This window comes from Aulostomus chinensis, chromosome 22, assembly GCF_037954235.1.
Source record: "Aulostomus chinensis isolate RoL2024-O1b breed Wild chromosome 22, RoL_Achi_v1.0, whole genome shotgun sequence".
Taxonomy (NCBI): domain Eukaryota; kingdom Metazoa; phylum Chordata; class Actinopteri; order Syngnathiformes; family Aulostomidae; genus Aulostomus; species Aulostomus chinensis.
In genome coordinates, this window is record NC_141341.1 from 14,352,854 (window position 1) to 14,379,241 (window position 26,388).

Below are 26,388 nucleotides of genomic sequence, written 5' to 3' on the forward strand. Positions count from 1 at the left end.
TAGTACAAACTCACACATACTCAGACAACACAAAGATGGCCTCTCAGAGGTACTATGGTAAATGAACAACACACACACACACACACACACACACACACACACACACACACACACACACACACACACACACACGCTACAAACTATGCTTTAGTCACACACAGAAATTCAAGGATATATCAAGGGAATTAATAAACCCTTCCAAGCAGCCAGAGGAAGGTGGCTGACTCTCACACTCCACATACAGTTTGGGAAATCTAGAATGTGACGGGATGCTCCCAACACGCAGTGGTCAAAGCTTTGGGATGAGATGGAAATAATAGTAAGGATCAACAGCAACTTCTTGTTTCCACATACACACACACACACACACACACGCAGGGTTTCTTGGCCCCTGATTAAAGAATGAAGCAGTGATCTGCAGCGCCTATTGCCACCAGGTGGTGCTGTGACCGATCTGCCCAATAATGGCTTCTTCATACCCCTCCACCAAACCTTTTTGAAAATCGGCCCCATAGTTTTGGCACGATCCTGCTGACAGACATACACACTACAAACAGATCAGTTCTGAATCTGAATCCGTATCAGGGAGGAAAATGTGGTTCCCACTCTTCTCTCCATCCTTACCCTCACGTCTCCGCTCTTCGTCCCAGGCTCGCCCGTCTCCAGCACCCGGCTCTCCTAACCCTCCCTGCCACAGTAAAGATCTGTTCCCATGTTTCCTGTCTGGAGGCAAGTTGCAGCCTCTTTAAATCCCACAGTGTCAGACTGTATAAATAAAGTCGCTTCCCAACCAAAAGTGCCACACAACATCCTAATAACTTCTGTATGCATCGCCTGAATTAGTTGCGACGCCTCGACTGCCTCTCGTAGGTGGTTGAGCGCCAGCCGTGCAGAGCTAATGATGGCTAATGACTGTTTACAGTGACGGGATCGTTGTTAGCCCCCCTACCCCCACCCTCGTCTCCAGCTGTTATTATTATCATCTCTGTACTGCCTTTCATAAGTCCCCACAGACACCAGTTTAAGTGTTTGGTTGATGAAAGGCTCCTGCTGCTCCAAATAGTCACGCCAGGATAATATGGTTGCTGGATTTTCTCAAGGATGACTTCTCCCATTGTTGAACTGAAAGTGTGTTCTTACGTGTGAATCCTGGCCAGTTTGTATCAGCGTGTGTGTGTGTGTGTGTGTGTGTGTGTGTGTGTGTGTGTGTCTGGGAACACACCAGATGATGGAGAACAAATTGAAAATGAGATGGCTTGCATTTTTTTTTTTGTGTGTGTGTATTTGTGTGTGTCTAGTTAATTTATTCAGGTTATTTTCTCTTTTCCAGACCCATGCAAATGAGATTGAATGGGAAAGGATGACAAGCATTCAGGCACAAACAGACAGGCTCATATCTCTCTCTTTCTCTCTCTCTCTCTTTCTGTCTTTCTCTCTCTCTCTCTCTCTCTCACACCTGGCCTCACACAGCCATACAATCTCACATTCCCATAAAACCCCTCGAACAGAGAGAGAGAGCCTCACTTACAATGCGCCGACCCCAAGAGGGCGGTTCTCGAAAACATCGCACGTCCCTCTGCGGATTTGCGGTGACAGTTTGCTTGCGTACGATAAGCTCCGCTAACCAATCCCACTGAAGTGAAGGGTATTCTTGTCATTGTGTTTCTGTAATAAGGGATCCGACTCTCGTGTTGGTGATTGCTGCTAATACCGTACGCTCAACTGTGATAGCATTGTCTTTAAAACCTTTTGATGTGCGCGCGCTTGCATTTAAGTGTCACAAGTGTGTGTTCCAGAGAGCACTTTGAAGGATCTCCTGCATAAGAGTGTATGTATTTGCACACCCATGCAGCTCTTGCATGTATGACGGTGATGATGGAGCCTAATAGCGCTGCTGGAATTGGTCTCAGATTTAGCGTGAAGATGCCATTTGTTGCTGCTCGGTGGGAATTATCATAATGAAACATGCTCTTTGTTCCCTCGCACTCTCTTGTACCTTTTCCCTCTTTCTTTCAGAACTCACAAATATCTCTCTTTTTTTTTTTTAATTCAGCCTGACATCTCCTGGTCTTTTCCCCATTATCCCTTCTTCCATCCCCCCCCCCCCCCCCCCCCCCCCCATACACACACCTGTTTTTCCCTGCAGAGGTGCCAGTGTCGTCGGTGCTTTGTCTCTCCTCCGTGAGAGAGCTACCCATCCAGGTCAGGGATCTCTATGCGCAGGGTTTTGTCCTGGTCGCCGTCCACCCATTCGTCCATCCCTGCGGCCCTCGTCATGCTCACATCCAGCGGCAGCTCCACCGGGCCGTGCTGGTGCGAGAGACGCCAAGGTACCAGAACTTAACGCGTCCTCAGCATCGTTTTTATGCAGCTTTCACGCGGTCAAGAAAACCCCCAAAATTAAAAAAAAAAAAGCCAGGCTTGGAAAAGTTTCCTTAAAAAAATGAACACAGCCAGGAATGTCTTTCAAAGTCATGGAAATGCGCTTCACAAACACTTGATGATTCGAGTGTGTAGTTTAGTTCCACTCCAAAAAATCTCTTTGGATGAACATTGATTAACTTCAGTTCATGTTTGTGTTTAGCTTTTATTCCTTTTCATGGAATCAAGAGGAGAATTGTTTCAAACTTGTGATATTTGACTTGGGTTGGTTTGCCACCCACGCTGATCGAGAGCCATTACCTCAAGTACAGTTCTGCTCCTCACCTTGGTCCCTTCATGTGAAATCAACTTTGAACGGATCAACCATGTGGAATATGCAACTTCAGCCGCCTGTCCTAGTTCTCTCACTTTTGAGTCTACATGCTAATATAACCTACAGCTCCGCAGACTGTAAGTGTCTATAACCCAGTTATACTTAGTTCATTAACTTATTCATGATAAATCATGACGTTGCTGCTTCGTGATGGGAATTGAATTAAAAAAGAATTGTCACAATTGGAACGGCGAATTGAAAAGATGTTGCTGGTCAGAGAGCGAGATGATCATCACCTTTATTTCCGGTAATGCGATATCCCGGGAAGGCCTTGAGGATTTCTTCATGCTGTGGAAAGCCAACCTGGTACCTCAGTCGTTGATGGCGGTCACGTTTTAGTGGCACTTTGTGGATGAGCTGTTTACTATTTTTAGATTTCATCATATATCCGCACCCCGCGGTTCAGCGTGGATCTACACAGCTTTCCATTTTTTAACTCTTTACATTGTAATTGCTAAGACTGCAGTTTGAGGAACCCTCCTGTGGTGGGAGTGCGCTTTATTAATGTGAATTTATGCAACTGGGTGCCGTTTATACACACACACACACACACACACACACACACACACACACAGAAACATACACACACATTCTAGTATACAGGCAGGTGCTGGGCTTTTGATGCCCCTCCTGCCAAGTGGTCCTGCTGCTTCCTGGCACCTGTCACCGTGGAGACGGCTGATTGCATCATCAACGCTCGCCAGAGGGGAACGGTACACTGAAAGAGTGAAACCATCTCTACATCCTTTCATCTGCTTTCTTCCGTGATGGCTGTCCCCCATTTTCTTTTGTCCTCCTCGCCCTTTTCGTCCCCTCAACCGGGCCCTTTTATCTCCCCGTCACCACCATCCCCTTTCATCAAAAACTCTAAAAATGAAAAGAAAAGGAGAAAAAAAAAGGGTGGCAGATCAACTGTTTCAAATCTAGCTGAGAATGTCACTCACGCCTCAGAGCACAAGATATTACCGCGGCCTTCCCACTGACCTCATTCCAAATATGAAGAGGCGTATCTGAATGTTGCTTTTATGATCACGTCTTGCAGTCGGAGGAGAGGAAATTCAGTCCCTTTTTCTGTCTAATAACTCCATTGTGATTGCACTGAATGTGCCGGCTCCGTAAATGGAAAATTCACCCTGTACCAGAATTGACATTAGGTTGCTGCTGTGATCATTCTGGTTCAATGAGCGCCCATGAACATGAGCAAGAGCCTGCCAGGATCTATAAAGCCGGGGCTCGTTTGAACTGTAATGTTGCTGGATAATGGAACTGCTGGTGATAATGAAAAGGAAACTCAAGGAAACGGTCCAGGGGTCTCTTTTTATACTTCGGGCAGAAGATTGGCATTGGCTTGCACCAAAAAAAAAAAGAAAAATCAGATTTATAAAAGTGTGTGTGCTCTCACCTGCTGGTGGTTTTTTCCCACCACAGCTCACCTGCTCGTATTGGCTCGTGGATCTTAGGAGGGATGTGTGATCCATGTGAGCGTGAACCAGTAAACTGGAGAATGCCAAAACAGTTCACACCCTCCAATCGATAAAATGATACCTGGATTACAGGTGGATTAAAGTTTTATTCTTTCAGATAACTTTTCGTGGCCTCAGACCTGATTTTGTATGTAAGCAAGGGGATATAAAGGAGATACCTGCTCGTCTAATGATAAAACCAGCAACTTTTTTTTATTTTCTAAGGAAAACAGAACTAAAAGACGTGATTTTTGCTTTATTCTCAACATTCGTTTGTTTCTCTAGCTCTGAGAAACACCAGCTGAGATGGGCGAGACATCGTCTGGAGACGGACGTGTGTGTGGCGGGTCACCAGGCCGCCGACCCAGAAGTGATTCAGAGCTACGTCAAGAGGGTGAGTTACTTGCGATGCCTGGAGCTCAGGATTAGATTTTTGTCAGCGCGGTTCGAAAACCCATCGCGAACCTCCCTCTGTGGCTGCAGAACTGCACTCAGGTTTGTTTGGAGAGGAATCCTGCTCATTTCATTGATCACTGATAATCCACCTCCACATCTCCATCTGTGATCCATTGAATCTGCTGCCGGGGCGATTAATATCAAGCTCTGTTCACCAGCTTCACCTGGGGGGGTCAACCCTGCACTGATGCTTCATATTCCTAGAATTTTGATTCTAATTTAAAAGAAAACATGTCATGGGATGTTATGTGGATGAATACCACTATTTATTTATTTTGATTCCATGAGATATAACTTGTTCTCTCAATTTATTCAATTTTTGGCACAAAAAAATATAACCTATTGCCCACAATTTAGCTCTTTTTACAACCTGAAGATGTCGCCTGTTCCCTGCTTTATATCTCGCATCCATGAAGTAACCAAATTGAGGGAACAAGTTATATCTTGTGTCCTCAAAATAGAAGAATAGAATAGAATTCTTTCCCTCCCGTCTCTGTTTTTCTTCATTTCAGTCAGACTCACAGAAACGTTTAGCAAGTAGTGTTCTGTGTCTGTACTTGTTGCGCTGTGTGTGTTTGTGTGTCTGTGGTTCAGGTTGGCTCAGCACTGCTGTGACAGCGAAGGAAACATAACTGAGCTCAAAAGGCTACAGGCGACTGCTGATAATTGACTGTGCGTGCCATATGGCGAGGCAGCCTCGGGTCCTGACGAGCTGCGCTTCTCCAAATCAAATGGAGCAAATTTGATTAGAGCTTTTTGTCATTTCAAATACAGCAAATGGGCCCGATTGGAAAGATTATAATTGATTAAACAAGTTTCGTTTGTTTTTGTACGGCTGTTCATCTGTCGCCAGGTTTCTATCAACCTATTTTGATGCACTCTTTTGAATTATTACATGAGAAAAAACTGAAGGAAAAAAAAGTATAACGAAAAGGAATCTGGGTTTGAACGGGCGGTGGGGGAGTTTCACAGAATTTGAGTTGAAACCATTTTCATCAAAGTTCAGAGTCTTGGTTGAATGCTTCTATAACTCATTCCATACCGTTGATGAGATTTTGCACAATTTTACAGCAAAATCCATCCATCCATCCATTTTCTACCACTTATTCCTGTTAAGGGTTGTGGCTGCAGCCTATCCCAGCAGCCTTCAGGTGAGAGGCGGGGTTCACCCTGGACGGGTCACCAGTCCATCGCAGGGCCAACACATAGAGACAGACAACCATTCACACTCACAGTCACACCTACGGTCAATTGAGAACAGGGGTGTCAGACTGGTCCAGTAAGGGCCGTGTAGCTGCAGGTTTTCATTTCACCCAAGCAAAAGCAACACCTGATTCTACTTAAATCAACTAAGCTGCGTCCACACAGCTCATTGGTTGGATCAGGTGTTGCTTTTGCTTGGTTGGAATGAAAACCTGCAGCCACACGGCCTTTTACTGGACCAGTCTGACACCCCTGATTTAGAGTATCAATCAGCCTCGTCCCCTCTTGATGTCTTTGGACTGTGGGAGGAAGCTGGAGTACCAGAGAGAACCCACACAGGAACAGGGAGAACATGCAGACTCCACACAGAAAGATCCTGTGATGGAGCCGGGACTGGAACCTGGAACCTTCTTGCTGTGAGGCCACAGTGCTGACCACTGCACCACCGTGCCGCCCTTTACGGCAAAATGTTTTCCTTCATTGGCGATAGAGGGCACTGTTGGACACCCTGTGAAATCGTACTGTACTTCCCACTTTAAAACAAGCATAGAAGAAGCGATAGAAACCAGAAGTTGTAGCAGGCAAATAGATGTTAAGGTTCTTTATGGGGCCTGTGACACTGAACCGATTTTTTTTTCCCCCGTAGCACACAACTGAAGTAACCACATGAGTAGGGGACAAATAATAAATTAAATGTAATCAGTTTTCTGCCTGATAATGATTTCCTTTGTAAAAAAGCATTTTTCTCAGGTTTTTGTTTTAAGTGATTATTTTTTCCTCTGAATTAAAAATAGAGGCTTTTGGTATATCCAGTTTTTTTCATAGTCGTAGCACTAAATATCATTGAGGGTCTTAGAAAACGAATGAAAATGTTCCAAAATGCAAGCAGGGAAAGAGCTGACACATTTGCCTGAGAGGAATTTCAAATCAAAATGGTAAATTCTAACAGCTGTTTATATTAAATAATATTTGGTGCAGGAGGAATACTGGTATTATACAGTATTGCACCGTCAGTACTTCATACTGCCCCTTATATACTGTAGCGGTCTCAATTTTTAAAAAAAGAAAGAAAGAAAATATAGGTGGAGTCCATCGTGGATTTCCACCAGTTGCATCTGCTGTGATCCGGCTCTCTCCTTCCTAAACAAATCCTGAAGAGTAAACCAGTGAGAGTTAACCTCAAGATCCCCCAAACACAGAGTCATCGCTGGCATTTATCTGCTGCAAAACTCCCTTTTAGTATCTCTGCTCATAAATTCAGCAGCAGCCTAACAATGGGAAATGAAAATGTGCTCTATTGAATAGATTTGCATCTGAACACCCAGCCAGCACAAAGGGAAACCTGATTGGATGGAAATGCACATCACTGAGTAGAATGTGATAGACACCGGCAGTGTGACATGAATAACCAATCAGATCAGAAGCTGCCAGAGTTCAAGATAAGGATCCTGGAGCAGGCAGAATGACAGGGGTGTGTGTGTGTGTGTTCACGTTTGTCATCATATACTTCATTTTCCAAGCACTCGCCATCCCACCCACACTCAATCTGTCCCCGGACACATAGTCATACAGTTTTGTGTGTGTGTGTGTGGACTGGATGGTTATAGAAAGATTGTTCAAACATGTGAGTATGTCTGAGTGAAGTGTCAAATAAAAGGTGGGTAATAGAGGAGGATGTGTCTCATTATTGTTCGGCAGTAGTTTGCAGTCATGTCTCTCTCCCGTCGAGCCTGTCAGCCCAAATATCAACTGACAATTAACCACCAGAGCTCCGTGGGAGGGGAGGGGAGTGGGGTAGGGGGTGTAACACAAGCGCACACGGATGCGTGGAGATAATGAGGTCCTTTTGTCATTAGAATATTTGATCTTTGCAGATGATTAGCTAGGTTGTTATTTAGTCGAATATCTACTCCTCATACGTCAGCCTTGGTTGGTGTAAATGAGGCTTTGTTTGTCTGATGAAGGGAACGGGGAGGGTGCAGATTTATTTTAGGTGCCGTGAATGTTTGAGTTCCAAAAAAAAGCAGTGTAGTGTAGTTTTGGTTGCTTATAAGTGTGTGTGTGTGTGTGTGTGTGTTATTCTTACAGATCCAAGATGTAGCAGAGCAAGGCGTGACGTTTGTGGGGTTTCTCCAGCAGCCAGGGGGAGCGCCCTGCTTCCTCGGGAACTTGGACCCCGATGATTTATCCTCCCTGCATTCCAGCCCTTCCCCCATCCATCGAAACCCCTTCAGCACCAACACCAGCCCAACAGATTCTGCAGAACCACACCATAACGACACAGAGCCAGACTGTTCCCCCTTTGAACCACAAAGGTTTGATCATAAAAGTCTAACGTGTAATTCGCGGGATCACACGCCCTCGCTGCCCTCAGAACCAGACTTCAGCCCTCTGAAACCCACCCAAGCTTCAGAGCTCAGCCCAGAGGCGTCTAATGAAGACGTTCAAACCTCGCAGATCAGCCTTACAGGGTCACTCCAAATAACGAGGTCGCCTCAAGATCACAAAAAGCCCAGTGCTGATGCAGTTCAGGGTCATCAAAATCAAAACCCAGTGGAGGCCGAGGGGGGGCGGCTACGTCCGAGCGCTCCAGATACAGTCCAACTACAAGAAGAGTCCCCCAAGAATCGTCCTCAGCCTCCAAATCGCAGAGAAAGACGGGAGTCGGCCTCTGAGAGCCGGCTCAGCTGTGCTGAACAAGACCAAAGGTCCACCTATGCAGAGGGTCAAAGCAGAGCAATGACACACAACAACAACCACATCCGGGTCAAACACTCTGAGAAAGACCTGAGTGAACCGCCAGCGCCAGGACAGGCTAGTGAGTAACCTGCTCGTTGCTTGACTCATCACCATTATGGTCAGGTGATCCGATGTATGGTATGTGTTGCGTTTGTCCGCAGGGATGCAGCTGTTCGCCTTGTACAACTCCTGCGGGGAGATGAACTCCTCCCCGAGGTTCTACTCACTCAGGGTTCCATTACAAGTCCAGAAGGAGGCAGGGTTGGTTACCGAAGTCGATGCACATTGGCTCGACCACATGACTCAGCATTTCACCAGCGGCGCTCACCTCATCGACGGGTTTTTCCACCTCAGGGACGATAATGGTAGGTATTTAAAACCCTAAAAGCAGACGGTGGTTGGAAGTTTATCTGTTGCACACAATCGCGATAACTTCAATCTCTCCTTCAGTTTTTTTTCTTTGTGAATTGATTTATTTATTAACCGATGAGTCAATAAATGATTTAGTCTTAAATATCCTTAACACGAGTTCTCAGAACCAGATGAGATTGGAGGGGGGAAAAGCAGTCCCAATTCCCAAAGATGCTGTTTTGATGTTCCGAAAGCAGAACAACCCACATTTCTCAGGCTGTTGGAACACGTGTGCTGTTTTGCTAGACACTTGAGTAAAATGACCAATTGTCCAAGTATCCCCCCCCCCTTTTTTTTCTAAACAAAGTCACAGACAAATTCTTGTAGTTGGTTCACTTTAGTTGAAGTGACGGTGAGAGAACAAGGCAGATATAGTTCTTTTCTAAAACACATTCCACGTTGTCTCACTTTAAAAACAGTCCCCACTCCAGGGTGAACTTGTGTTGGACACGTGTTCTGGGATCAACAGCAAACAAACGTCCAACGTGTTTTATATGTCTGGATCCTGTTATCCATTTATTCACGGCACAGGTAAGACACTCCTGCAGCCCTCCGCACCCCTGGTGTCATCACGTCGGTCTTGATTAGTGCTCCGCCTTGTGTTTATTTGAAGAACTGCACTTGTTGCTTATAATCACGCCGACGTAGACTAGGGTAAGATAAAAATAGAAAAACAAACTGGTCCAAAATTACAGCTTAGCTACTGACTCGAGGTATTTTCTTCGGCTGAGTGGCTTGAACGAAAGGAGAAAGCTGCTCAAGTTGTAGCAGGCAGTCCTTGGAACTCACGACATGCATGGTGCTTTGAGCCGCGAGTCTGCAGCTTCCACCAGGAATCACTGTTCAGCCATCCATGGAATAAGTGGGCTTAAGCCTGAGGGAGAGGAGGGATCAATAGTGCGCTGAGCTTGTCTGAAACCCATCCATCCTCTCTCTCTGTCTCTCTGACTATCCTATTGGTCTCTCCAGATAATGGCGTCTCATCTGTGGACAGCGTGTTCATCTTCCACAACTCTGCAGAGGAGAGCACCAACACCTCGTACGACGCTATCGTGGTTGAGCAGTGGACTGTTGTTGATGTGGGTCTTTGAGGTTTTAATACTCTTTGCCTTTGTGGCTGCAGGCTTAAAGCAGTTTTCTGTCAATATGACATTTCATCTGAGAGGAGATGAAGTTAATGTGTCTACGCTCACAAAGCCGATGGTGTCTGTGCAGGCTTCCGTCTGACATGCATGTAAAATCCTACCTGTTGGGGACACAGACTTTTGGATTTACAGCTATTTTTTCATATTTTTTTCCAATTTTTTTTCTCTCTCTCTCTCTCTCTCTCTCTCTCTCTCTCTCTCTCTCTCTCTCTCTCTCTCTCTCTCTCTCTCTCTAGATATACACACACACACTTATTTTACTCCAACTCATGATTGTGGACAACGGCCCACATTACTTTATTGCGCCCTGTCAGTTTCCTTCTTTTCAGAATCTGACTCAGAACTTTTCCTGTCATCTTGTAACTGTGCCACATTGTGAGTGTTTTCTTGCTGATAATGCAAAACACTGTGCTGAGAGCCTTGTTGATGACGCTGGCTGGAAGCTGGGCCTTGCGCCACGATGGAGCTGGACCGCCGCACGTGTCACAGGACGTCGGTAGCCCTTCATAGCGCAGTGAGGATGTACATGAGTCTACAACGCACTTCAGCTGTGCAACTCAAATCAGAATCGTCCGCGTCTTAATTTCGACGATGTTCTGTCCATTTTCACGGTAAGGTTGTTCGAAAAAAGAAGACTATTGTTTTAAGTGGATCTTTAAAAATGAAGTTGCAGTCATCATCTGCTCACCCTCATGCCAACTTGAGAACAGGTGAAGTCTTCAGAAGATTTTCTCCCAGAATGGAAGCGAATGGAGACTGATTTACAAACATCTGAATGAACCCATAATACATCCAGAGAACGCCTCCATGCGGCTGGTCACAAGTTCCTAAAACTAGACCCAAGTAATGCCTTGCTGAATCCTCTTTTTTTTGGTGACTTATCCGTTTAATCAGGTTCTGACTGGATCACTGTTATGTTAAATTAGTCGGTGATGATGAGCAATATTTATGTACGGAAAGAAATGGCCGATATCTGCCTCTGCTGACAAAGAGCTGCTGTTACCGTGCGTGAGAGGAATCTTCTGTTTCTGACTTCTGTCCAGGGAGTGGTGGTAAAGACGGACTACATCCCTCTCCTGCAGTCCCTGGCTCCATATGGATGGAGGCTGATGTGTGTGTTACCCACCCCCATAGTCAAGACCAACAGGTACAGAGGCACCGCTCGCACCTTCCCTTTACCAGCCTCTCTACATTCAATCACCTTGGATACCATCAAACAGGGCCTAATTATTGTTTCCCTAATAACCAGAATTATTCTGTTACCTGTCTCATTCTGTTCCTGGATTAGGACTGACAGGAAAACTTTATCTACACCCGACAGATGGTTCAAGATCTGACAAACCATGATCATATGCTCATCTCAACATGAAACTGCTTTTGAAATCTGTTCGGAGCTGCGAACAGAAACACAGCTGCTGACGCGCTTTTGTCTTGTAACCTGTCACTTTTCAAACCGCAGCAAAGAGAAACTTGATTTCAATACGTGTAGCGAAGTGCCAACTCCTGCGATTCTCACTCTTAAAAAAAAAAAAAAAAAAAAAATGGGGACTGCTCTTTTTCTTCCTGCAGTGACGGGAGTTTGTCGACTAAGCAAATCCTTTTCCTTCAGAGGCCTGTTCTGCAGCGCAAGAGAAAAGACTTCAAGGTTTGTTCCTTCTCTGCAACAAATCTGTCGCCTCTCTTTGTTGTGGCATTAAAATTTGTGACTTTATGTCACGGAAGGTGCCATTAAAAAGTCATGTTTCTAAATATGGGATGTACAGCAAATATAAACTCCCTCAGATAGTTGTAATCTAATAATAGGCAAACGTTCTGCCTCAGACCATACAGGAAAGAGGCGTCAATGAGAGACGCTTTGATGTGATTTGTCAGGTGTCGGCAGAGGAAGAGGATAAAGACGCGGCACAAAGCGTGAAAACTGTCAAACTCATCTTTTTGATTTCAGATGCTGAACCTCAGGGGTCGAAACAAGGCAAAAAAAACCTCTAATGGAGAAGCAATGGAGGAGAGGGAGAACAAGTCCCCTGATATGGAGATGGACACGCTGAGGAGACACATAAAAGAGGAGGAGGTCGAAGTGATGGAGAGCTGGGCCGACGGAAGGAGTGAAGGAGTGAACCCTCGGGAAGGTGAAGGGGATCCTCAACTTCAAAAGGGCCTCTCGTTGCTCTCAGGCAGCAGGGCTTCTGTAGAGGAAGAGGAAACTGATATTGACAGTATTCTAACATCCAAACAGGAAAAGTCAGTCAGATGGACAGATGTGTGTCAGAGAGATGTTGGAGGGGTCAAAGATGAAGTGAAGACAGAGGAGCGCATCAAACAGCAGCTGTTTTCGGGCGTCTGTTGACAAATCACAACAAAGAGCTGGTTGGTTTCAAGAAGGGTGTTTGGTCGAGCCGTAGTTTCTCTGTGGACTATAAAAACGGCGTATCCATATCACGTACTGTTGCTAACACGTCAGTCTGCTTTGTTTAGGGAGTTAGCGAGTGTGTGAGCTTGTTGCTCCTGTAAGTGGGAAGCAGTGTTGTGCAGTTCGCTGCTTCGGCTCAGTGTTGCTATTAAATGTGTTTAATATGAAAAGAGTGTACAAAGCTAAACGACACAAGCCGGAGCAAGTCTCTTGTCCAAGCCACAAGTATTACATTCACGCTCTTTGTCCTATTTATTACTTGGGAATACTGATTTCACCAGGATTGTTGTACTTTTATATGTGAATGTTAGTGGAGAATATAGTGTACTAAGTCGGAGGGTCTCGTCTCCCTCATTACAAAATAATCTTAAAGCGATGCCTTTCTTGTACTCCTAAATCGATGATTAGAGCTCACAAAGTTGTCTTTCCCTCCTGTGTCACCTGAGACCCCAGACAGCAGAGCCAGCCCCGTGTAGTTAGCCTGCAGCTAATGGAGACTGACCGCTAACACCAGTACAACTGCCAAAAATGTCAGTTGACAAACTTTGAAGCACATCACCCACACCTCTTTTGCCCACCCGAATTCCTAGTAATCCAAAAAGACTTGATTTAAGCTAAAGAGAAACTCGAACCCTGGTAGTTCTGCGCTTGTTCACTGAGCTCAACCAGCTCGCACAATCATTCAAACCAGCTCTTTCATTCATGCTATTAGTGGCAAAGTGTGGTGGTTAGTTTGTGGCTCAAATCAAAGTGACAATGGATTACTGAGCGTACGGTTGAATAAAGACGACGGGGGTTACACCGGAGGAGAAGCTTGAAAGTGAATGCTTTTGCTTCGTTTTTGTACCAGTAGCTTTGAGCTAAACACACGTAGCTGCCTCTTCCTGCATTCTGGAGTCTCAAAGATGCGGCAGAGAAAAACGCTACATGAGCTTAAAACACCTATTTGAGAGTATTTGAAAGGGAAAAAAACAACTCTTTGGGTGAGGCATCACTTAAACTTAATGGTATTTAGCCATGAAGTTATGCCATTCTGGGGTTTTAGCCTGCTTATCAATCTCTGAAACCTCTCCGGTAGAATGACGCCGAGTTTATTTGTTACAGCTCGATTCAACATAAAGTTCAAGAGTTGGAATTTTTTTCAGAAAATCTCAAAGTCACGCCGGATAAATGACCTCATTTGATTTATTTGAACAAATTTCTGCCAAATAAATTATCCCATGCGTGTTGTGTGGAATACCGGGAGTAGCTGGGACTGCTGTTGATGTTTAGGAATTTGTGATGAGGAACAGGAGAGGAAGCCTCCAACCTCTCCAGACTGAACGCTTACATATCATTGAGTAAGGGGCCGTTTAGGTAAACTGGCTTCTTTTCTGGACCACCAGTGTTGTGTGTAGTAACATGTTAAGTCTTCACATAAAAACAGAGGTAAATAAAGTGTTTCGAACAGATTCTCGATCTCCTTTATTTCCTTTAAATATCCCGTTACCAGCGTAAACAGATGAATCAACAATGCAACCCCCCCCCCCCCGCCGACAGAAGGCGGTAAGGCGCGTGCGACCATCTCTGAGGGGTTGTTCAGTGATGCAAGCCAATCAGAGACCACCTGGAGTTTCCATTACAATGCACCATGGGATATTCACTCCACCGTGAGATGAGAAACTGTTTATGTGAATGTGTGTGATGGAGGAAAAGTGTGATGTAGGCAGTGAGTTAAAAAACAACAAGCGACTGGCCGACACGTGGGAGTGTTTGACCCCCTGAAAGGTTTGCATGAGTAAAATCAGCAAATAAATAAACACAATAAGCCGAGGTATGTTGTTAGAAGAAATGAGGCACTCAAACAGCCTTTAAAAGAAGAGTTGAAGCTTTTGTTCTGTGTGTAAATCAAACTTAAAATGTCTTTTAAATTAACCGGAGCTGGGTTTTATTACAGCTCTTTCTGCATGTTTTTAGTTTTATATTAAGTGCGTCAATGCACAATTAGAATGCAAATAGTGGTCATTCCAAAAAAACAAATGATTGCATGGGTGAGGTCAATGATTCAGATACGAAAAAAGATCTAAATATGAGCAATAATGTTAAAGCAGCACTTCAGTCAGGCAAGTTGAGACCAGAAATAAGCTGGGACTTGAATCTGAAACGCTTGAGCTCTCATCGATTCGAAGACGTAAAACCGCCTTTCTGAGTCAGCTGCTAGCTGAAGAGTCCAGGGTCCCAGCAGAGTATCGCCAGGCATTTGAAGGATGAGGTCACTCAACCGCCTGCGCACTCATGTAAAAGTCCACATCATTGCAAATATCTCGCTCCGCTCTCGTCACATCCGAGGCCTCCTCGTCCTGAAGGGGGGAGCAGGATCCAGCCCTGAAGTGTTCTGAGAAGAGCCTCTACCACCACTTCTCAAAGAGGATTCTGTCCTCTGAGAGGCCGAGGTCCATGAGGGTTTTAGAAATGGCTTCAATCATAGGCGGGGGCCCGCAGAGGTAGCACAAAGTCCTCTGTGGGTCCACATGAGTGCGCAGTTCGGTCTCGGTGACCCTCTTGCCTGAGGACAGAAAAGCTGATCAGTTACTACACGATGACACAGACTGTAAACGAAAGTGGAAAGGCGTTTGTGTGTGTGTTACTTACAGTTGATAAATGGCTGGAGGTCCGGCTCGACATCTGTGCTTTGTTGTGTGACATGGAATTCACAGGAGAACTTGTCGGGAAACTCCCTGCACGCCTGCAAGATTGAGCTCTGGGGAAACAGAGGGTTGGAAATGAAGACATTTCTTCTTGCGTGTTCAGCCAACAGTGGCACTCAGAAACAGAATGTAAGAGGACACCTTGAAGAGCAGCTCCTGGGTGTTCTTAGCGCTGTAACACAGATGCGCAGAGCCTATGTTGTAGTCCCGCCCACCAGACGCGTGGTTGAGATGCAGCAGATCTGCCGTGTGTAATAAAATAGAGTACAAGGGGTTGATCCCGACGCCGCCGGCAACCAGCAGCAAATCCACAGAGGGGTCGGAGACTGATGGGTCAAAGAAGAAGTCCCCGCCGACACGCATGACCACCTGGGAGCCCACCGTGCACTGGGAGGAAGGCAGGAGAGAGGAAACGACAGTTCAAATAGAGACAGACACTTGGACGCTTCACCTCCTGACATGACTCAGCAGGTCACCAGTTGTTGTTTTTTTTAAATGAAAAGAGTAAACAAACTCCACTGCCGCTAAGACTCGCCGCAGGAAGTCCTGATAATCCACGATCCATGCACACAACAATCCTGTGATACACCAAGTTACACACAACGTCTTTTGAAGTCAAAAGGAGCAGTAAATATGCCTTCCTCTGCTTTTGTACACATGAGAGAGAGCCTGTGAGCACAGTAACACACACACACACACACACACACACGCACACACACACACACACACACAATCCGCTATCATGGTCCCTACACTATTCCTGCTCGGAGAAGAAAACAATATCAAACAGAAAAGGATCATCAAACGATCCCAGAGCTGTGAGTCTCAAAACACACCACACTTTTTTCTGCTATGTACACACTCGGTAGATGCTCAGAGCTATTTATTAAGACCCATCATTAAACACAGAGAGGGAGCTGGAGGGATACATTGTTCATTTTCCAACACCTACTCACAGAAAAGAAGATTTAATGGATTATATTCTTGGTAGGGCACAATAAAGATGAAATGTGACGAAATGCAAACTTAACCGGGGACTAATATTTACCACCAAGCCCACCCAACTGTTGGCCTAAATTTGAGTCCAGGGGTTATATCAAACAATCATTTATCACCTTCTCCCACTGTCCTCTCAGATGGAGCAACGACGACGTCTAGCTTTTCGATAAACGGGCTGTCGCGCTTCCTGTCGAAATTGTTACTGATGAAAAAAAACAACAACGGAGACTTCCCGATCAGTTGAGGCGTCAAATGCTCATGTGTCGTGTTCAACATTTTCTGGTTCTCCTGCTGGTCAAGTTAGCAGCTAAAGCAGGCCTAGCATTGTTGAGCTGACAGTGACATCAGGTTTTCACTCCATGTCCAACTTAAAGGTACAAAGGGATCCGGACGCTGGTGGAACTGCTGCGCTGCATCAGCAAAGGCTCCCAATACGGTGGACAAAGGGCGCAGCGTACATGAAACATTTGGTGACCACAAGTTGATGCCAAACCCAGTGAACTGTAGTGCTGCAGGGGAGACATGTTTTTGCAGGCTAACCCAGCGTTAGCATTACCACAGCTTCCCCCTGAGGGTTTCCACATTTCCACATTTTGCTCTGCAAGAAAAACACAACTAATAATGTAACACAGCGATGCTCAATAGACGGCCCCCCGAACTGTTGTTCCTTCACTGTGTGTTCTGGTCGGGTCGGCACATCAAGGCATGGCGGCCATAGGGAGGTTTGAGAGGTTTCCCGACCCGATATACTGACCGGGACTTGTCTCCGTGGCAACAATACACAGACAGCCTCTTACTGGGTCACACAGAGTTCACAGCTGCGAGAGCAATTTTGTGGCTTTCACTTTTGTTTTGGAGCAGTTTTTGACATTTTAATCTGTTTGTTAAACTGAAAGGGACCTTTGGTTTGATTTTAGCGTCTATGTGAGTTTGGAATTCCTGTTGCTTGATTCACCATCGGACAGAAACACATTTCTCTTTCTCGCACTTAATTGAACACCCGCTGACCTCCAAGTTTTGGGACCCTGTTCTTCCCCACTTTTACCAACTATGTAGGCTCAAACACTGAGCCGGAATCCTCCCTCTATACAGTTCAAACCCAACTTACTACCTTCAATGCAAGTATATCAGCGCTATTATATCAACAGTTTCACGATCAACTCAAAGTAATCCTCCAAACAGCAATTCAGGTAATTTCATACAGGTGAGTCCCTTAAAACTCATGCAGTTTGGGACCCAAACAGAAGCCCCTTCACTGGTGGAACTTTTTAACAGTGTAACCGTACGTAGAACCTCACTTCCTCACACCCTCCTGACTGCTGATTTTGACATGTGTTACATAACCACGTCTCTTGTTTTTGTGGCATGGTGTCAATTAAGGTGCAAAACCCGACTGATTCTGGGCATTGTGTAGAATTCAAAGTGTCTATCCCACTCACCATGGTGTGAACCCAGTGTGCTGGGGGGTGTTTGGTGTATTTGACAGCCAGTTCGATAACCCCCTCCCTCTGCAGCAAACCTGGGCTGGAGCACATGGAGAAACCTCCCACCTTCTCCACGCCGGGGATGAAGAAATCCACCCTGCAGACAAAACACCATTGTCACAATCATTTCAGTTCAACCTGTGAACTTCCCCACCAGCTACTGCTCCTCTTCTCCGCTGTAATGCCACAGCACACACGAGAACCAACCCGGCTGTTCGCATTCCTAAACAATAGCTAAGTGAAGAGTAAAAACACACTCAACTGAAGGTCAAAGTGTGATTGTGTGTAGACGTGTTCTTTGACCCCGGCTAGGGAGTCAGCATGTTCTAGAAAACAGAGGCAACAAAACCAAACCAAACGGAATGTTGCCTGCTGGTTAGTGTCCTGTCCTGGTCTCACACCCAACATGGTGTCATCTGTCCGTCACTGGGTAGAGCAGGGGACAGGATGAACGCCACGCTTCCACTGAAACAATGACCTGCTGTTACACTAGAAAGACAGTCACTGCACAACCCTGAGAGGCATCATAAATATGGATCCGCTGCTAAGATGCACACATATGTTCCACCCACCACTTCCTCCTCCTCCTCCTCCTCGCCCACCTGGAGACAAACAACTCAACAGACCCTTTTCTCAAAAACACTGAAAACTCCGGATTTCCATCTATTTACATTCATTAGCAGTCGCTGCAGGGCAACTGGCTGCTGGTTTTATATCTTGCCAACGCCCACTGACAGTATGGGCTTGTGCACATGGACCACATGAGCATCATACAGTAATTCACATCGGCGGCAATATTTGAGAAAAACACACTTTGATGAAGGCAGAACTTGTTTTCTTACTAATACTTAGCATGCATTTTATGTTTATGGGAATCACATGAAGTCAGCTGGAAATATTTGAAGAACAAGCCACCGTGTGCCAACAGGTACCCCTCAAGTCAGAGCCACTATCAGACGTAAACCCTGTTGTTCAACGCAAAACTTTGCGCACACTTGAACACATTCAGACCCCTTCAACTCTTTGGCTTATTCTTCTTTCCCAAATCATTTACAAGATCTTGAGCAGATCCTTCGCTTCGCCTGACTTGCTCAACAACACACACTCTTCAGCTGATTTAAATATAGATTCATAAATCAGATTGGAATTCACTCGTTGTGAAAGCCTCCAGGTCCACTACTAAATCACACAATGCCACCATCTTGTGGTGTGAATAAGCACTACAGCCATTATGAAATTAGTTCAGTAAGAGAGGTCGGTGGGTATATTTTAGAAGGAACACGACAACTTTTTGGAACATACATTTATCTACCCTCCGCAGAGCCAGATAAGAACACAGATAACTACTCTTCTCTCCTCTGTGTCGGTATTAGGGAGACCCGCGGAAAGAGGCTGACTGCTAATTAGCTTAGCGCAAAGATTAGTAATGGGAGAGAAGTGTTAGCAAAATCGAATACAAGGTCATCGCCTGCAATAATATAACATTTAAATACACAACATTCCTCATGAAATAACAATTTCTAATTTTGTGACACAGTAGTAGAATCAGATACATGAGCAGAACTAATATCCCCTTGAAAACTTCAGCAAACAAAACAGAACATTTGTTGATGACTAGAAGAGCAGAGAACTAGAACAGAGGCATGCTAACACTTCCTTTCCACTGCCATTCATCGTGCTATGCTAATGGACAGTCGGTCTCTGTGATGCTCACAGCGACTCTTGGGAAGATGGAGGACTTTTGTGTTTCCTCAAAAGGTCGGTGAGTTCCTTGACATTCATCTTATTATATTCAATGAAGCAACTTTCTGAAGTTGTTAAAGGCTAAAGCAACGTTTCATTTGGAATAAAACTTGGAAGCGCAGATTTGTTCAATCTCTGTTATCTAAGCTCAATATTGTGAATTCACACTGCAACAGACCTTTAATCTGGTAAAATCAAATAAATATTCTTTGTGCTGATGTTCTTCAGCAAGTCGGCATGTCTATTCATGATATTCATGATACCCGAGCAGTGGAATGTGACAATTGCAGGGCAAACATTGGCGGTAAACAATCAACAGCCAGACTGAGTTATTTGCTTGAAGATTACATCACAGCGCTGGTCTCTTTTTTTTTAATCATTACATCCTGTTAATTCTCAGAGAACTACAACATCGGCCCCTCTAAAACTTCTTTTCTGTAATTTCCAGAATTTGTCAGAATGAGATGGACAATGTGTGTCTACTCACCACTGTCCTGCTTTGAAGTTGAAGTCTGGATGGACGGCTATCCTCAAACGTCTTACTGTCTCTGACTCGTTGATGATCCCGCACACTTGAGCTGGGTACAGATCCTGTGTAGCGTTCAGGTACAAGTTCACTGCTTTATCACCATGCCATACTGCACCATAAGGGAAGAATGTATCAACTTACATTTTGTCTGTTGTTGCCTGCCGTCCTTTCTAGATGGTCCATTTGTCTCTTGGAGGCCATATTTCTACAAATAACAAAGGAGATACGTTTGTCTTGAACGCTGCAGACGAAGGAGAAACAGCCTTATGTGGTCAGAGGCTATGACACTGAAACGTGAACTTCGCACTTGACCAAATTTAAAGGGCCAGTACACTCAAATGTAGATGTTAATGGTGTGGACTCACTTCTGAAGTTGAGGTGACGTGAGGTGGCTACACATGTCGTGCTACTGTAAGTATAAAAGTACAACACGTGCAAAACGTGGAAACTTGACCCAACGGAAAGTCACAACGTTGGTGACTTGTCCGCAAGACACAGGTAAACTCCTAGTAAACCCACCTTGTCATGGAGTGGGAGACCGGCTGACGGCAGCGAAGCAGACCGGCGGAGGAACGCGGCAGACTGAAGCTTCGGCCGGCGGACGTTAACAGGATGCTGGGGACGCTCATCGCGACCTGCGGCGGAATCACAAGGATAAAAACATTTCGCCATAGCCGAGGTGTCACTCGGGTGAATATAAACGTTAGTATCTTTGTTCAGCTTCTTCTTTAAGGTTGAAATTCATTCATGAGGTAACCAAACTCCTCACCAGTGACGTTACGTCAGGTATGTTATCGAACAAACTACAAGCCCCGAAGCAACAATTTGAGTCTTTACTACTTATTGTCAAGTATAAAACGTTACTCTTCTGCTCGGTAGGTTATTTTAATAATTTTTGAGAGAATTTGGTTTGACCTCATCTGTCATGCGGCTCACTACCTTAGCTAGGCTACAAGCTAAGAAACAAAAACGATAAAAGAAATAAGACTTCAGCCATTAATGACCTCCTGGACTATTATTCTTACCAAGATGATAAGACACAGTTTTTGTCAAGTGCTGTTCATGTTTTTGCTCCAGTGTCTTCGGGATAACCTTGTTTAGATTACAGCACAGGATCCTGCTCGTGAACGCGGATGAATACTTCTTCTTCTCTCGTATGTCGAGTCGCTTTTGCATCTCGCTGTTTACAAGAGCGCCCTCTTCTGGACGGCTGACAAACAGCCTTTCGGACCACTGATTGTGGATTCATGTTATTTACTTAACAAATTAGTGTTCCTGGTTACATTTTCTAATTAGTTTACATTAACAACTGGTAGTTAATCACTCAACAATTAACCTTTTACTAGTGCTCCTTAGGGCCACTTGCCCTCATCTTGTAGCATTGTTTCTACAAAAAAAAGGGTATTGTTGGATCGTCTCAGCCACTTTCCTCCTGATGTCATTCCAATGAAATCATTCCAAGTGATCACAGACATAACTTATCAACAGATAAAACTAACTAGGTGTAATGGACCACTAAAGAGCAGGAATCTTCTCAATTATCGGTTTGTCCTGGATCAATAATTGAAACATTCTGAAGCAGTTTTCCTTTCAAATGACATGAAATGTTTGGGTTGCTGCAGATCAATGTGTTTATTATTGTTCAAGGTATAGAAAAGTTGGTAAATGACTGTGAGGAATGCCCGATGTTTTTGAGTAGAGAAAATGCTTTTATTCACCACTAATTATTCCGTTTCAGTTCACCTGTGAAATTCTCAAAGGAGAATACAACGACAACAAATGACGCCAGCCTCATTAATTATACCCAGTTTACCTGATGCACTGCCAAAGTGGTTTTGTGTGAAGGGCAACACTGGTGGAAAAAAAAATGTTGGTTGTCATGACACAGTGCGCCAACACACTAGAATACAAACCAAAAAAACAAAACCTCAACAACATTCATATGATACATGGATTAATTATTTTAATGGTTAGTCAAACTGAATTCAGACGACAAATATGAGGAACTCCTCTCGGCACAACCGGCACACAAAGGTCCTTATGTTGTGCTTCATTCCTGCTGGATGGCATTGTTTTGGTGTGATTGTATTGTTTATTTTGTCTGCATACAAGCTAACACCAAAACGTCTGAAATGTGAGAATATGAAATTGGTGTCTTTGGTGAAACAAGGTAGCGTCATAATGGAATGAATGCAACACTGTACGTGACAGTGGAAATGTTTGTTATTTCCTAATAGAACACCAAGTCATCATTTGCCTGCCAAACAGATTTTATTGAACTTTGAAAATTAAAAGGGATATTTTTGGGGGGGGACAGATGGTGATTTTGATTTGAATTTTTTTTTTAATCTAACAACTGGAGGAATTCTTTTTTAGATTTGAACTTCTGTCCTTGTCAAGACATTCTAAGAAATGTAGAATTATAGAGACAACGATCCAGTGAGGAAGTCACTTTTAACCCAAGACTGATTTCAGGTTTAAGGATGCATCCATGATATCATCCATCCATCCATCCATCCATCTGTCCATCTGTCCATTTTTTTATACTGCTTATCTATCAAGGGTCGGGGGGGGGGGGGCTGGAGCCTATCCCAGGTGACACTGTGTGAGAGGCGGGGTTTACCCTGGATGCTGGACTGGTTGCCAGTCTGTTGCAGGGCCATCAGGAGCAATTAGGGTCTCAGTATCTTGCTCAAGGATACTTGGACATGGTCACCGAGGCAAGTGAGGATTGAACCAGCGACCCTTCGTTTGCTAGACAGCCACTCTACCTCTGAGCATTCATGACACGTTTGAAATATGAGGGTTCTGTGTACTAAATACTGTCCTCTAAAGTACAAAAGCCACTCAGTCTGTGTATCCATCCATGCTCCATGCTCCAAATAATACTTAAGCCCCCCCCCCCACACACACACACACACACAAAATGGCAAAGAAAATAGGAACTGTTGGATTCCCTTCTTCATTCCAGAAGGTTTCATCTCCTGTGTGGGAAGAGCTTGTCAGTTTCATCTGAAAGTATTTCTTTTCCCCACAATCTAATAACTCCCAAAAGCAAACCGGCTAAATGATGCAATCACCAAACTGAACGCTCGGCGACACACACTGAAACACACTTCATTTACAAGAACAGAGCCCGACCCACTCCTCCCAAATACTCCAGAGGCAACAGCTGTTTATTTTTTTGGAGAGGTGTCATAACTTCTGCTGTTGGAATTGTAAAAAAAAAAAAAAAAAAAAACTCAGCTGTGAACCACACGCACATTTTTGCTCTTTTGAGTTATGGTCTGTTTTTAAAGGGCCCGTAATGTTTGTGTTGTCTGAGAGGGCCGGTCTGCTTTTGTGTGTCATTACAATCCATCGATACAGTAGCCGCTTGCCTCCTTTGACATGTTTTTGTTAGCTGACTCTACCTGTCCAACTGGCTGCCTTCCTCGTTCCCATGATCAGCACTCCTCGGTTCAACCTGTTGTTCAGTTCTGCTTGGTGGAAAAACAAACGCTTTCAGGTTCACCATTTCACAATGACAAGCCAGACTCGTACGCACACGGCACATGAACGGTGCGCAGACGCCGCTGTCATCACACACTAGAACACAGACGTAGACAGACACTGTAACCCTGAGACAACGTAAATATTTGTCCACACCTGAATAATCACCTTGGTCTGTGTGTGTGTGTGTGTGTGTGTGTGTGTGTGTGTGTGTGTGTGTGTGTGTTAACCTCTGACTTTGCACATGCAAATAATAGATACATCTAATTATGTTATTTACAGGCTCATACTAATAGTTTTCCAGTTATTGTGTGTGTCAATTGTGTGTCACGTCTTAATGTGATGAAGGAATAGAAATGAAAGTAGCATTAAAGGTCTTGACTGCAGCCGTCGTAGATCGTTTGTCTGTTAAAGTCCATCCTTCATCATAACTCACGCTCCAAACATTTTCTTTTTTTGTGTTTTATACTGGGAACAAAACAAGCATTTACTAGGCAGTTCAGACGGACGTGTGTAGGGCCAATAATTAACCGTCACTGTATCGATATGTTCCTGTTTTATGAACACGTTCCCCACGATTTACCCACCTCAAGAAGATCTACCAGGCAAACCTGGAACACATGATCAAACAGAGCTACCCAGAGAGTGGAGAGCCCCACCGGGGTGAGCCCTCATCTCCTGGTGCTTCCATGCCCGGGCCCTAATTAATGTGGCTAGCAGTGATGAGGGGGCCCTCTCACCTGCCTTGGTGGCTCTACCTTAGACGTGACACCTGATGATATTTGAATTTTTACATGAAGGAGCAGACTAATATGTGAACTGCAGAGCAAATATCACTTCCTGTGTGCACTGGATTACGTTAGGACTGAAATCCAGCCTGTAGGTCTCTTCACGTCAGGATGCTCATCAAACGTGGGAAGTTGGGAGGAGACCTGACAACAACAGCTGCCTGTTCTATGGTGAAACGTCACAGGTGGACATATCACCATGGTAACGCTATTTAACACAAACTTAGAGTCTTCACGGTGGCCCATCACAAAGCTCTTACATGGTGTCCAACCAAATCTGAGGGATCAGGTTTAAAAAAAAAGCCCAAAACACGTAATTTCCGGGCTGCACGGTGGTGCAGTGGTCAGCACTGTGGCCTCACAGCAAGAAGGTTCCAGGTTCAAGTCCCGGCTCCATCACAGGATCTTTCTGTGTGGAGTCTCCATGTTCTCCCTGTTCCTGTGTGGGTTCTCTCTGGTACTCCAGCTTCCTCCCACAGTCCAAAGACATCAAGAGAGGACGAGGCTGATTGATACTCTAAATTGACTGTAGGTGTGACTGTGAGTGTGAATGGTTGTCTGTCTCTATGTGTTGGTCCTGTGATGGACTGGAGACCTGTCCAGAGTGAAACCCAAAAGCTGGCTCCAACCCCACTGTGAACCTTAACAGGATAAGCGGAAGAAAATTGATGGATGGATGGATGTAATTTCCTGTTGCCACCAAGTGGAACTATGATGAATCTGCCCAAAAATGTACTTGGTTCCTCCTTGGCCCAGTCTAGACCCCTCCACCACATCTGCTGTAGCCCAGCCTCATTGTTTCTGCTTCATTCTGCTGACAGACAAAAAGACAGAAGCCATGGAGAGCACAACCACAGAGTCATGACAAATACATTCTACTTAGAGATTCATGCTCCTATTATCTACAAAACAAAAACAACAAGAAAACCAACCTCCGCCCTGATCTGCTCAGGTTGAAGTTAATGATCAACTCTCAGTGAGACTGCCTGTAATCAACAGAATGGAAGCCAGATGAGAAGATACGAGACAGAGCTGGCAGTACAAACTTGATCGGTGATGTGATAAATCAAACCTTGCAATTATTCTGCATCTGTGTGGGATGTTGGAGGGAAAGGAAATGAAGTCGTGACAACAGGAGTCGTCAAACTGTCGACACAAAAGTTTTGATCAGTTTTACTAAAACACACATGTCAAATGTTTGTCGCCTGTGGCCTCACGAATATCAGGACTTCCTGTTTTTCCAATTGTGCTTTCATCTTTAGTTACTAAATAAATACATTTTTAATTCACAATTTAAAACATTTTGACTTTTTATTTATTTATTCCATTTCAGTATATGCATCACTGTATCAACATCACACTGGTGTAATTTGGGACATTCTGGGAAACTATGACCAATTCTCTTTTTTAACTTTCTTTTTTTAAAAAATTATGATACGATACAAATTTTCGCAGTCAACATGAAGAACAAAGTTTTGCAGGATCATCTGCATCATCAGTGATTTGTGTTTCCGGTGCATTTGTGGTCACCTGTGCGTGTGTTGAGGGTTAAAATACAACCAGGGGCAGCAGGCTGTGCAGCACAGCGAGGAAATGACACGGCAGAGTTTCGACTGGGATGGGAGGAGAGGGAGTCCCCCTGGTATGCAGGTGAGAGAGAGAGAGTGAGAGAGAGAGAGAGAGAGAGAGAGAGTGAGAGAGAGAGAGAGAGTGCTTCACATTCCTGTAGCCACTCTCACTTTATATTTGGTGGAGCGAAACAAAGTCAAGGCATTCCCTGAGTCCTTCCTCCAGTGGTTTCCAAGTTGGCATCAATTTACACAGAAACCATTTGGAATACCGAGATAATCTCTGACTTCATCTTGATGTAATCTCTTCAGAGACACTTTAAACTTGGCTTTTACTAAAAAGACAGCAAAACGATTACTGATGGATTTCATGGGTGGAACGGAGGAGACATTTACTGTTGATGTTCAGCGAATTGTGTGCGTTCTCTTTTAGAAGGCAATTATATTGAAATTAAACTTAAGTGATGTGTCATATTGTATTTGTTTGATATGAGTTATGGACTCACCACAGTCATC

At 44.6% G+C, this 26,388-nt stretch overlaps 2 protein-coding genes across 3 annotated transcripts in view; one reads left to right on the forward strand and one right to left on the reverse strand.

Annotated features, from left to right (window-relative positions):
- rftn1a (raftlin, lipid raft linker 1a) overlaps positions 1-14,049 on the forward strand; it is a 26,781-nt gene extending 12,732 nt beyond the window's left edge. For both annotated transcript variants that reach the window (XM_086192825.1, XM_086192824.1), the window contains 8 exons: positions 2,147-2,330; positions 4,504-4,612; positions 7,966-8,695; positions 8,778-8,981; positions 9,997-10,106; positions 11,216-11,319; positions 11,742-11,817; positions 12,118-14,049. In XM_086192825.1, coding sequence (XP_086048951.1) covers positions 2,147-2,330; positions 4,504-4,612; positions 7,966-8,695; positions 8,778-8,981; positions 9,997-10,106; positions 11,216-11,319; positions 11,742-11,817; positions 12,118-12,519 — 1,919 coding nt within the window. In that variant the 3' untranslated portion in view covers positions 12,520-14,049. The remainder of the gene's footprint in view (positions 1-2,146; positions 2,331-4,503; positions 4,613-7,965; positions 8,696-8,777; positions 8,982-9,996; positions 10,107-11,215; positions 11,320-11,741; positions 11,818-12,117) is intronic.
- oxnad1 (oxidoreductase NAD-binding domain containing 1) lies at positions 13,536-21,186 on the reverse strand. Its single transcript, XM_086192826.1, has 8 exons — positions 21,050-21,186; positions 20,544-20,659; positions 20,166-20,229; positions 19,983-20,086; positions 17,708-17,849; positions 15,411-15,656; positions 15,214-15,322; positions 13,536-15,127 (listed from the first exon to the last, which is right to left on the reverse strand). Exons 2-8 carry the CDS (start codon positions 20,651-20,653, stop codon positions 14,970-14,972), a joined length of 933 nt encoding a protein of 310 aa, XP_086048952.1. The 5' UTR covers positions 20,654-20,659; positions 21,050-21,186; the 3' UTR covers positions 13,536-14,969.
- Between the last annotated feature and the right edge of the window lie 5,202 nt (positions 21,187-26,388).

Bases quoted from the DNA above. Each gene is read 5' to 3' on its own strand.
- oxnad1 (XM_086192826.1), bottom strand. From the start codon at position 20,653: ATGAGCGTCCCCAGCATCCTGTTAACGTCCGCCGGCCGAAGCTTCAGT. The intron at 17,850-19,982 runs GTGAGTAGACAC...TTTTGTCTGCAG, and splicing joins AACTTCAAAGCAGGACAGTG to GGTGGATTTCTTCATCCCCG. The intron at 15,323-15,410 runs GTGTCCTCTTAC...CTGTTTCCCCAG, and splicing joins CCCAGGAGCTGCTCTTCAAG to AGCTCAATCTTGCAGGCGTG.